This window comes from Scyliorhinus torazame, chromosome 8 (assembly GCF_047496885.1).
Source record: "Scyliorhinus torazame isolate Kashiwa2021f chromosome 8, sScyTor2.1, whole genome shotgun sequence".
Lineage (NCBI taxonomy): Eukaryota > Metazoa > Chordata > Chondrichthyes > Carcharhiniformes > Scyliorhinidae > Scyliorhinus > Scyliorhinus torazame.
Window position 1 is genome coordinate 63,190,686 of NC_092714.1, and position 13,207 is coordinate 63,203,892.

The following is a 13,207-nucleotide window of genomic DNA, read 5'->3' on the forward strand; positions in this document are numbered from 1 at the left end:
GGGGCTTTATTGAGTGGGTCAGGTTACTCTATCAGCCTCCTGTGGCAAATGTACGGACGAATAGGACAACATCGGACTATTTTAGACTGCACCGGGGGACGAGACAGAGATTCCCTCTCTCCCCACTGTTGTTTGCGCTGGCTATAGAGCCGTTGACAATTGCTCTGAAAGCCTCGAGGTGCTTAATATGGGAAAGAGTGAGATGCTTGTGGTCCAGGCGAGGGGACAGCTGCCGTTTACATTATTAGAGGGAAGCTTTAGGTATCTAGGCATCCAGGTGGCGCGGGAATGGGACCGGCTGCATGAATTGAATCTGGCTCGGCTGGTGGACCAAATGATTTTCGGAGATGGGACAAGCTTCCGTTGTCTCTGGCTGGGAGGGTGCAAACGGTGAAGGTGACGGTCCTCCCGAGATTCCTATTTGTATTTCAGTGTCTACCCATCTTCATTCTGAGGCCCTTTTTTAAGCGGGTCAACAGAGTGATCATGGGCTTTGTCTGGGCAGGCAAGACCCCGCGAGTAAGGAAGGTAATGCTTGAGTGGAGTCGGGGAGAGGGCGGGCTGGCGCTGCCAAATTTTAGCAGCTATTACTGGGCAGCTAATATAGCCATGATCAGGAAGTGGGTGGTGGGGGAGGGGTCAGCATGGGTGCGTATGGAGGCGGCTTCATGTAAGGGCACCTGTTTGGGGGCGTTGGTAACTGCACCTCTGCGGTTTCTACCAGCACGGTACTCCACCAGTCCAGTGGTGGTGGCGGCCCTGAGAGTTTGGGGCCAGTGGAGGCGGCATGTGGGAGCAACAGTCTGGCCCACAATCAGTGATAATCATCGGTTTGCCCCAGGGAGTATGGACGGGGGGTTCCGGTTATGGCGGAGAGCGGGGATTGAGAGGATGATATGTTCATAGACGGGAGCTTTCCGAGTATATGAGGGTGTTGGAGGAAACATTTGGGTTGGCGAGGGGAAACAAATTCAGGTATCTGCAGGTGCGGGACTTCCTTCGTAAATAGGTGTCAACCTTCCCGCTCCTACCGCTAAGGGGGGATTCAGGACAGGGTAGTTTCCAGAAGGTGGGTAGGAGAAGGGAGTGTCTCGGACATTTATAAGGAGCTTATGGGGCCGGAGGAGACGCAGACCAAGGAGCTGAAGCGCAAGTGGGAGGAGGAGCTGGGAGGCGAGATAGAGGATGGTTTATGGGCAGACAAGTTGAGTAGAGGCAACACATCCGCAACATCTGCCATGCTCAATTTAAGGTTGTTCACCGGGCTCACATGACAGTGGTCCGGATGAGCAGATTCTTTGGGGTGGAGGACAGGTGTGCAAAATGAGCGGGAGGGCTGGCGAACCATGTCCACATGTTTTGGACATGTCCAAAGCTTAGGGAATTTTGGCAGGGGTTTGCGGATGTCGTGTCCACGGTGTTAAAAACAAGGGTGGCACTGAGTCCAGAGGTTTTTTGGGGGGGGGGGGGGGGAGGAGAGAAAGTAGTTTACATTAGAGTAGGGGGGTCAATAAGGGTGGGACCTGTACGAAAAGTAAATGGCTTTTGCACTATGTTTATGGTTTCATGTATATTGTTTATTTTGTTGTTGTTACTATACCAAAAATACCTCAATAAAATGTTTATTAAAAAAGAAGTTATTTCTGGCTTTCCCGATGGTACAGCCATCTACTTTGTTGGGAGCGGATTCTATTATCCTGCTCAGGGTCAGTGAAGGGGAGTATGTCTGGTATGTACTTGCAAATAGCGGGGAGGAGGTGAAGGAGAAATGGGTGGAGGAGTTGGGGCCAATACTAGAGGAAGAGGTGTGGAGTGAGGTGGTGAGGAGGGTGAACATGGAATTGTCTTGCGCAAGACTGAGCCGCATTCAATTGAAGGTAGTATTTTAAGGGCACCTCACTAAAGTGAGGATGAGCCGCTTTTTTGAAGGGACGGAGGACAGGTGCGAGCGCTGCTCGAGGGGGCATACACAAGCACGCACGCACCCACCCCTCCATACACACATTTTTTGGGGTCTCTTGTGTGCTGGAACTGCGGACGGGGGCAAGGGTGGATGTACTGGCCTTCCCTTCGTTGGTGGCACGGAGGCAGATCCTGTTGGACTGGAGGTTGGCGACACAGAGTGCTTTGGCATGGCTAGGAGTCTTAGTTTTGGAATATCGAGAAGGTGAAATGCACCATGAGAGGGTTAATTGAGGGGTTCTATCGAAGATGGCGACCGTTTATATTGCACTTTAGAGAATTGGTATAATGTTAGCTGTTGGGGCGGGGGGGGGGGGGGGTAATTTTGTAAAAAGTGCTCATGTCTTTTCTAACTTCTGTATAAAATGTTAAAAACTTAAAATCTTTTCCAAAAAAACAAAATGGAATCATATTACTATTGTTCTCAATTATTATTTCAAATCCGTATGAATGTAGATGTGTTTTATTCTAAATTACTCTCTTAATTCAAGAAAGCCTGGTAAAATTGGCTCCCTCTTAAACATAACAATTGGGTCGGGAAAAGTTTCCAAGGGAAAAAGAACCTTGTTAGATTAAACCTTTGTTGCTACCAGCAGAGGGTGGGTTGAATAAAGACAGAGCCAGTCATCCCTCCTCACCCGGGTTTAGAACAATTTTGGGGGTATCTCAGCCGGATGGTGACAAATCGAAGTGTCTCGCTTGGATCACAACTTTTGGGGAAACTCACCTGGGCCTAGTTGTAACATTGGTTTAGAACAATGGAAAATGTCTACTTACCCTGTCCGTCTTAATCCTTCAAAAATTTCAACAGATCACCCCAATTAATGGTTTTATTGCTTTTTCTTAACGAGATGCCAAAAGTGCAAACATTGATTCTGCTGTGGCCATTGACATTTTGTATCAATTCATCATTATTTATTTATTTATTTTTTTAATAAATATTTTATTGAAAATTTTTGGTCAACCAACACAGTACATTGTGCATCCTTTACACAACATTATAACAATACAGATAATAATGACCTTTTTTATATAAACAAGAAACAACAAATAAATAAATATTAAATAACAAAAATGAAAACAAGCCCTAATTGGCAACTGCCTTGTCACAGGCTATACCCCCCCCCCCACCCCCCCCCCCCCCAAAGTCCTGGGCCGCTGCTGCTGCCTTCTTTTTTTCCCCCATCTATCTTTCCGCAAGATATTCGACGAACGGTTGCCACCGCCTGGTGAACCCTTGAGCCGACCCCCTTAGGACGAACTTAATCCGCTCTAACTTTATGAACCCCGCCATATCATTTATCCAGGTCTCCACCCCCGGGGGCTTGGCTTCTTTCCACATTAGCAATATCCTGCGCCGGGCTACTAGGGACGCAAAGGCCAAAACATCGGCCTCTCTCGCCTCCTGCACTCCCGGCTCTTGTGCAACCCCAAATATAGCGAACCCCCAGCTTGGTTCGACCCGGACTCCTACTACTTTCGAAAGCACCTTTGTCACCCCCATCCAAAACCCCTGTAGTGCCGGGCATGACCAGAACATATGGGTATGATTCGCTGGGCTTCTCGAGCACCTCGCACACCTATCCTCCACCCCAAAAAATTTACTGAGCCGTGTTCCAGTCATGTGTGCCCTGTGTAATACCTTAAACTGAATCAGGCTTAGCCTGGCGCACGAGGACGACGAGTTTACCCTGTTTAGGGCATCTGCCCACAGCCCCTCCTCAATCTCCTCCCCTAGCTCTTCTTCCCATTTCCCTTTTAGTTCGTCCACCATAGTCTCCCCTTCATCCCTCATTTCCCTATATATATCCGACACCTTACCATCCCCCACCCATTTCTTTGAGATGACTCTGTCCTGCACCTCTTGTGTCGGGAGCTGCGGGAATTCCCTCACCTGTTGCCTCGCAAAAGCCCTCAATTGCGTGTACCTAAATGCATTCCCTTGGGGCAACCCATATTTCTCAGTCAGCGCTCCCAGACTCGCGAACTTCCCATCCACAAATAGATCTTTCAATTGCGTTATTCCTGCTCTTTGCCACATTCCATATCCCCCATCCATTCCCCCCGGGGCAAACCTATGGTTGTTTCTTATCGGGGACCCCCCCAATGCTCCGGTCTTTCCCCTATGTCGTCTCCACTGTCCCCAAATCTTCAGTGTAGCTACCACCACCGGACTCGTGGTATAGTTCCTCGGTGAGAACGGCAATGGGGCTGTCACCATAGCCTGCAGGCTGGTCCCCCTACAGGACGCCCTCTCTAATCTCTTCCACGCCGCTCCTTCCTCCTCTCCCATCCACTTACTCACCATTGAAATATTAGCGGCCCAATAATACTCACTTAGGCTCGGTAGTGCCAGCCCCCCCCTATCCCTACTACGCTGTAAGAATCCCTTCCTCACTCTCGGAGTCTTCCCGGCCCAAACAAAACCCATGATACTCTTTTCTATCCTTTTGAAAAAAGCCTTCGTGATCACCACCGGGAGGCACTGAAACACAAAGAGGAATCTCGGGAGGACCACCATCTTAACCGCCTGCACCCTCCCTGCCATTGACAATGCTACCATATCCCATCTCTTGAAATCTTCCTCCATCTGTTCCACCAACCGCGTCAAATTTAGCCTGTGCAATGTGCCCCAATTCTTAGCTATCTGGATCCCCAGGTAACGAAAGTCTCTTGTTACCTTCCTCAACGGTAGGTCTTCTATTTCTCTACTCTGCTCCCCTGGATGCACCACAAACAGCTCACTCTTCCCCATGTTCAATTTATACCCTGAAAAATCCCCAAACTCCCCAAGTATCCGCATTATTTCTGGCATCCCCTCCGCTGGATCCGCCACATATAGTAGCAGATGATCCGCATATAAAGATACCCGGTGTTCTTCTCCTCCCCTAAGTATTCCCCTCCATCTCCTGGAACCTCTCAGCGCTATCGCCAGGGGCTCAATCGCCAGTGCAAACAGTAATGGGGACAGAGGACATCCCTGCCTTGTCCCTCTATGGAGCCGAAAATATGCCGATCCCCGTCCATTCGTGACCACACTCGCCACTGGGGCCCTATACAACAGCTGCACCCATCTAACATACCCCTCTCCAAACCCAAATCTCCTCAACACCTCCCACAGATAATCCCATTCCACTCTATCAAATGCTTTCTCGGCATCCATCGCCACTACTATCTCCGTTTCACCCTCTGGTGGGGCCATCATCATTACCCCTAACAGCCTCCGTATATTCGTGTTCAGCTGTCTCCCCTTCACAAACCCAGTTTGGTCCTCATGAACCACCCCCGGGACACATTCCTCTATTCTCATTGCCATTACCTTGGCCAGGACCTTGGCATCCACATTTAGGAGGGAAATTGGTCTGTAGGACCCGCATTGTAGCGGATCCTTTTCCTTCTTTAAGAGAAGCGATATCGTTGCTTCTGACATAGTCGGGGGCAGTTGTCCCCTTTCCTTTGCCTCGTTAAAGGTCCTCGTCAGTAGCGGGGCGAGCAAGTCCAAATATTTTCTGTAAAATTCAACTGGGAATCCGTCCGGTCCCGGGGCCTTTCCCGTCTGCATGTTCCTAATTCCTTTCACCACTTCTTCTACCGTGATCTGTGCTCCCAGTCCTACCCTTTCCTGCTCTTCCACCGTGGGAATTTCCAGCCGATCCAAAAAATCCATCATTCTCTCCCTCCCATCCGGGGGTTGAGCTTCATACAATTTTTTATAAAATGTCTTGAACACTTCATTCACTCTCTCCGCTCCGTCTCTCCTTCCTCGTCCCTCACCCCCCCCTATTTCCCTCGCTGCTCCCCTTTTCCTCAATTGGTGTGCCAGCAATCTGCTCGCCTTCTCTCCATATTCATACTGTACACCCTGCGCCTTCCTCCATTGTGCCTCTGCAGTGCCTGTAGTCAGCAAGTCAAATTCCACATGCAGCCTTTGCCTTTCCCTGTACAGTCCCTCCTCCGGTGCTTCCGCATATTGTCTGTCCACCCTTAAAAGTTCTTGCAGCAACCGCTCCCGTTCCTTACTCTCCTGCTTCCCTTTATGTGTCCTTATTGATATCAGCTCCCCCCTCACCACCGCCTTCAACGCCTCCCAGACCACTCCCACCTGAACCTCCCCATTGTCATTGAGTTCCAAGTACTTTTCAATGCATCCCCTCACCCTTAGGCACACCCCCTCATCTGCCATTAGTCCCATGTCCATTCTCCAGGGTGGACGCCCTCTTGTTTCCTCCCCTATCTCCAAGTCTACCCAGTGTGGGGCATGATCCGAAATGGCTATAGCCGTATATTCCGTTCCCCTCACCCTCGGGATCAATGCCCTACCCAACACAAAAAAGTCTATGCGTGAATAGACTTTATGGACACAGGAGAAAAACGAGAACTCCTTACTCCTAGGTCTACTGAATCTCCACGGGTCCACCCCTCCCATCTGCTCCATAAAATCCTTAAGCACCTTGGCTGCTGCCGGCCTCCTACCAGTCCTGGACTTCGACCTATCCAGCCTTGGTTCCAACACCGTGTTAAAATCTCCCCCCATTATCAGCTTTCCCGTCTCTAGGTCCGGGATGCGTCCTAGCATTCGCCTCATAAAGTTGGCATCGTCCCAGTTCGGGGCATACACGTTTACCAAAACCACCATCTCTCCCTGTAATTTGCCACTCACCATCACGTATCTGCCCCCGTTATCTGCCACTATAGTCTTTGCCTCGAACATTACCCGCTTCCCCACTAATATAGCCACCCCCCTGTTTTTCGCATCCAGCCCCGAATGGAACACCTGCCCCACCCATCCTTTGCGCAACCTAACCTGGTCTATCAGTTTCAGGTGCGTTTCCTGTAACATAACCACATCTGCTTTAAGTTTCTTAAGGTGTGCGAGTACTCATGCCCTCTTTATCGGCCCGTTAAGCCCCCTCACGTTCCACGTGATCAGCCGAGTTGGGGGGCTTCCCACCCCCCCCCCTTGCCGGTTAGCCATCATCTTTTTCCAGCTTCTCACCCAGTTCCCACGCAGCTGTATCTCTCCCAGACGGTGCCCCCCCGCCCATCCTTTCCCGTACCCACTCTCCCCTTTCCCCAGCAGCAGCAACCCAGTAATTCCCCCCCCCCCCGCTAGACCCCCCGCTAGCGTAATTACTCCCCCCATGTTGCTCCCAGAAGTCAGCAAACTCTGGCTGACCTCGGCTTTCCCCCGTGATCACGGCTCGCACCGTGCGACGCCCCCTCCTTCCTGCTTCTCTATTCCCGCCATAATTATCATAGCGCGGGAACCAAGCCCGCGCCTCTCCCTCGGCCCCGCCTCCCATGGCCAACGCCCCATCTCCTCTCCCTCCCCACCTCCCCCCATCACCACCTGTGGGAGAGAGAAAAGTTACCATACCGCAGGATTAAAACATAAAACCCCTCTTCGCCCCCCCCCATTCGCCCCACCACTTTGTCCAAACGTTCATTTTCATAATCCACTCATTCCAATTTTTCTTCTACAATAGAAGTCCACGCTTCATCCGCCGTCTCAAAGTAGTGGTGCCTCCCTTGATATGTGACCCATAGTCTTGCCGGTTGCAGCATTCCAAATTTTATCTTCTTTTTGTGAAGTACCGCTTTGGCCCGATTAAAGCTCGCCCTCCTTCTCGCCACCTCCGCACTCCAATCTTGATAAACGCGGATCACCGCGTTCTCCCATTTACTACACCGAGTTTTCTTCGCCCATCTAAGGACCATTTCTCTATCCTTAAAACGGAGGAATCTCACCACTATGGCTCTGGGAGTTTCTCCTGCTCTCGATCCTCGCACCATAACTCGGTATGCTCCCGCCACCTCCAACGGACCCGTCGGGGCCTCCGCTCCCATTAACGAGTGCAGCATCGTGCTCACATATGCCCCGACGTCCGCCCCCTCCACACCTTCAGGAAGGCCAAGAATCCTCAAGTTGTTCCTCCTTGCGTTGTTTTCCAGTGCCTCCAACCTCTCCACAGATCATTTCTGGTGTGCCTCCTGTATCTCCGACTTCACCACCAGGCCCTGTATATCATTCTCATTCTCTGCTGCTTTCGCCTTCACGACCCGAAGCTCCTGCTCCTGGGTCTTTTGTTCCTCTTTCAGCCCTTCAATCGCCTGTAATATCGGGGCCAACAACTCTTTCTTCATTTCCTTTTTTATCTCCTCCACGCAGCGTTTCAAGAACTCTTGTTGTTCAGGGCCCCATATGAAACTGCCACCTTCCGACGCCATCTTGGTTTCTGCTTGCCTTCCTTGCCGTTGTTCCAAAGGATCCGCTGCAATCCGGCCACTTTCCTCTCCTTTTTCCATCCGTGTCCAGGGGGAACACCCTTCTGGTTTACCGCACGGTGTTTTTAGCCGTTAAAATTGCCGTTGGGGCTCCTATCAAGAGCCCTAAAGTCCGTTCCACCGGGAGTTGCCGAAACGTGCGACTTAGCTGGTCATCGCCGCACCCGGAAGTCTCATCATTATTTATTTTTATCTATTATGAAACCTAAATTTGTTGGCCAGTTTTATTGTTAAATTTATTTGTACTCACACATTTCAATCCCGAAGTCTCCGTTCATCACAATGCCCAGCACATTTCTATCCACTTACTCTCTGCATCCAAGTCCAATCATTTATACGTAACAAGTGAGCACAGAACGGACCTCTGGGTGACACCACTCTAAAATTGTTCTCCAGACTGAGAAACACCCAAAGTTCAGTTAAACTCCATTTACAATTGATGTTAAGATGCTCAGGATTATAACTAATGATGAAATCTGCAATAAATCTAATCTGCTCGTACGTAACTTTGAATTAATGTTTGACAGATCACTAAATATTAATAAAAAGGCAATGTGTTACATCATGACTACACCCTTGCCTGTTGAGTTCCCAAATCTTAACCCACAGTTGGGCAGTATTAGCAGAAGCAAATGTGGAGATTGCCAATTTACCACCTCAGATCAATAAGTGAGAGCATTGTTAATACCATTAAGCACACAGACAAAATTAGGATATGACGACAATATTGATTGCTGTTTGTTTTCACCTTTGGAAAGGAGTTTCCGAAATTTCTGGGTAGCAGCCAGCTGCTGTTCAGAATTATTAGAGAAAATCATCTGTATCATATCCGAGGTGATTACTCCAGCCTGTATATATACAAGGGAGAAGACAGTGAATCAGAATTGCTACTAACAAAAAGTACTCGGCATTGACAGGGCTCTTCCCTTATGTGAGCTATATCTAAACTAATCTTAAATTCTATTTCTGGTACCAGAGTTATCCTGAACAAACCTGATATATTAATTTACTTCTATTGGAAGATTTGATTTCAACGGGATTTCAGACTATAAAAGAAGGAATACTTGCCTTTCTATAGAACCTCAATGTCAAACTAACTGCATTTGACCAACCTGATTGCTTTTGAGGTGCAGCTAATTGCTTTATAATTCCTACTGTAGAGATTTCCATCAAGTCCAAAAAAACAAGTGAGGTAAACAACCAGTTAATCTTGTTCCAGAGGTGTTGGTTAAGGGAACTTCTGATAATCTCAAATAATAACATGGGATTTTTCATATCCTTTTCTTTTAGGCGGGTGGAGTCTCAGTTATATATCACACCCAAAAGGTTGACATCTCCAGCATTCCAAACCCCTTACTAACACACTGAAGCGTCAGCTTAGAGAGAAACCTGAACCCTAAATCTTTCAGCTTAGAGGCAGCAATATTATTAACTGAACCATGATGAGGTGCAGAATCGTCACAGAAAGTTCACCACAGTGACATAGTAATTCAAAGTATTGGAGCACTGTAGCAAAAAAGAGAGGAGGGTATATTTCCCAGGCTGCGGAATTCTGAATATCACTTCACAAGATAAAGTGAACAACAATTAATTCAAAGTAGTGTTGAAAACTGCAGTCAAAGCATTTCAATCTGCTTGCCTGCCTTTTCAGCAGAGTGAGATATCAAAGAGATTCATACCTTTACCTAAGAAAATTACGAAGTCTTAATTTTCTACTTGAGCCCAATACTTTGGTGGGCTTCCTCTGGTGCTGGGAATGAAGCAGACCTGCAGAGAATTTGGATCAAAGTTTCATGATGTGAAAATTTACTATTCCACATCACTGTCACTGGAGGTGGGTTTAGGATTCGCAGGGCTATACAATAACAAGGGTGAAGTCTGTCGCCCCTATGTCATGTGAATTCCAGGAAAAAAATAGCATTCAAAATATCAGAAAACTTAATCCTATTGCACTTCTATTCTTATGCTTGTTTGTCCTGTATGAATTTCATGGGTCTGCAGGTCCACTTTTGCCTCACTTGTGGGGAAGTTAGAAGCTAAATCATTAACAGGCTAAGATGCACACGATTCATGGCAACATGAAACAGGAACTTAAATTCCATGAATACACTGAAATTCAAGGAAAAAAGCCTCGACATGCCCACATTATAAAATAAGAGATGGAACAGATCATTTGGCCCATCATCTCTGCTAAACCATACATCTATATACAGGTAAAGCCTCTACATTAATGTATAGTGTGCTCATAAGGAAGGGCTGTCAGAATATTGATATGTGTACAGATATTTTGTGCATTGATAACTTAAAAGATCAGTACATAAATTCCAGTGACACAACAGCACCTACACACTTAGCTTCCAAGATAGAAGTTTCAAATATTCAAAAAATAGATTGCATTTTGAAAAGCATACATAGTTTGAGTAAAATCAAGGACAATTTTATTTTAAATGTTCAAAGAACATATCCAAGTCCTCAGATAGTCTTGTTCAATAAATACAGTATTTATAATCTAATGGAACAGCAAGCTTAGCCAAATTATTTTTTTAAAAAAGTGTGGTAGTAGTGGTTTCAATTATTTACTAAGCCACCTTCATATGTTCCTCGGTATGTTTCAATACCTACTTTGCTAACTTACTTCAGTGGCAAAGTTGATGGAGGAAGATGTGACACTGCCTTTTCTTTATGCCAATCATGATTAACTGAGTGATCAGTGAGAAATTTGCAAGCTTGCCTTATTGGATGGACGGTTCATGTTGCAGCAGTACATGATATATTGCTTACCAAAGCCATATCCATGTTTACTTGTGACTCATGGAATCCACTGTCACTCATTACCTCTTCCTCTTCCTCTTCCTGTTCTGTATTTGCAACATTTCTACGTTTGAATAGCTGGCAAAACAAAGAAAACATTAAAATACACAACTGCATAGGAGGAAGTAAGGAAGAGAACAAATTAATTTAAGATATCGTCTAATATTTCAGTACTTGAGAAAATGCAAAAATCAGTAAATTGTAATCAGATAAATAAAAGTACAAAAGAGCAAATATTTAGAACTATAAATAACAGTTCAACTAAATTAGGACAGTTAGAATTTTACCTTTCAAGAAACAATGCATGGACTATTTGCATTAAAAATAAAGAAATAGGAGTAGGCCATTTGGCCTTTCAGCCTGCTCAGAATTTAATACGATGACAGATCTACATTACCATGCACTAGTCACCATACCCATGCACTATTCACCATACCCTTTAGTATCCAAAGTTCTCTCCCTCTCTGATTTGAATACACTCAACAACCAAAAATCCGCAGTTCTTTGGGTTAGAGAATGCAAAAGACTCATATTTCTTTTGAGTCAAGAAATTCTCTTCATCGCTGTCCTAATGGCCAACCTTTTATTCAAGACTGTTACCCCTGGTTCTACACCCAGGAGAGACATCCTTCCAGCATCTATCCTCATGGCTCTAAGTTTTATATGCATCAACCCTCGTATTAAATTGCTAAACTGGGGAAAGGCAAATTATGATAACGTTAGACAGGAATTGAAGAATTTGGATTGGGTGCGGCTGCTGGATAGTAAATCAACATCGGACATGTTGAAGTCTTTCAAACGACAGTTGATTAGGATTCAGGGAAGTCACGTTACATAGAACATTATAGCGCAGTACAGGCCCTTCGGCCCTCGATGTTGCGCCGACCTGTGAAACCACTCTAAAGCCCATCTACATTATTCCTTTATCGTCCATGTCTATCCAATGACTATTTGAATGCCCTTAGTGTTGGCGGGTCCACTACTGTTGGAGGCAGGGCATTCCATGCCTTACTACTCTCTGAGTAAAGAACCTACCTCTGACATCTGTCCTATATCTATCTCCCCTCAATTTAAAGCTATGTCCCCTCGTGCTAGACATCACCATCTGAGGAAAAAGGCTCTCACTGTCCACCCTGTCCAATCCTCTGATCATCTTGTATGCCTCAATTAAGTCACCTCTTAACCTTCTTCTCTCTAACGAGAGATGTACAGGCCTCCTAACAGTGGTCAGGACCAGGAGCACAAAATGCACCACGAAATAGAAAGTGCATGTCAGAAAGGCAAGGTCACAGTGATCATGGGGGACTTCAATATGCAGGACTGGACTGGGTAAATAATGCTGCCAGTGGACCCAAGGAAAGGGAATTCATTGAATGTTTACAGGAGGGCTTTTTGGAACAGCTTGTGATGGAGCCCACGAGGGAACAGGCCACTCTGGACTTAGTGTTATGTAATGAGCCAGACTTGATTAAAGATCTTAAAGTAAGGGAGCACTTAGGAGGCAGTGATCATAATATGGTCGAATTCAATCTCCAATTTGAAAGAAAGAAGGTAGAATCAGATGTAAAGGTGTTACAGTTAAATAAAGGTAGCTACAGGGGCATGAGGGAGGAACTGACGAAAATCGACTGGGAGCAGAGCCTAGTGGGAAAGACAGGAGAACAGCAATGACAGGAGTTTCTGGGAGTAATTGAGGACACAGTAGAGGTTCATCCCAAAGAAAAAAAAGGATATCAGAGGGGGGGATTAGGCAGCCATGGCTGACAAAGGAAGTTAGGGAATGCATGAAAGCAAAAGAGAAAGTCTATAATGTGGCAAAGAGTAGTGGGAAGTCAGAAGATTGGGAAGGCTACAAAAACAAACAGAGGATAACAAAGAGAGAAATAAGGAAAGAGAGGATCAATTGTGAAGGTAGGCTAGCCAGTAACATTAGGAATGATAGTAAAGGTTTCTTTAAATACATTAAAAACAAACGGGAGGCAAAAGTTGACATTGGGCCGCTCCAAAATGACGCTAGTAATTTTGTGATGGGAGACAAGGAAATAGCTGAGGAACTGAATAAGTACTTTGCGTCAGTCTTCACAGTAGAAGACATGAGTAATATCCCAACAATTCCGGAGAGTCAGGGGGCAGAGTTGAATATGGTAGC

The 13,207-nt window shown here is 46.5% G+C and overlaps 1 protein-coding gene across 1 annotated transcript in view; it reads right to left on the minus strand.

Annotated features, from left to right (window-relative positions):
- Nucleotides 1-13,207, minus strand: part of LOC140427898 (importin subunit alpha-5) — a 92,877-nt gene that overhangs the window by 31,868 nt on the left and 47,802 nt on the right. Inside the window, exons 3-4 of the mRNA XM_072513731.1 lie at nucleotides 11,029-11,136; nucleotides 8,996-9,095 (exon numbers count right to left, since the gene is read on the minus strand). Coding sequence (XP_072369832.1) covers nucleotides 8,996-9,095; nucleotides 11,029-11,136 — 208 coding nt within the window. The remainder of the gene's footprint in view (nucleotides 1-8,995; nucleotides 9,096-11,028; nucleotides 11,137-13,207) is intronic.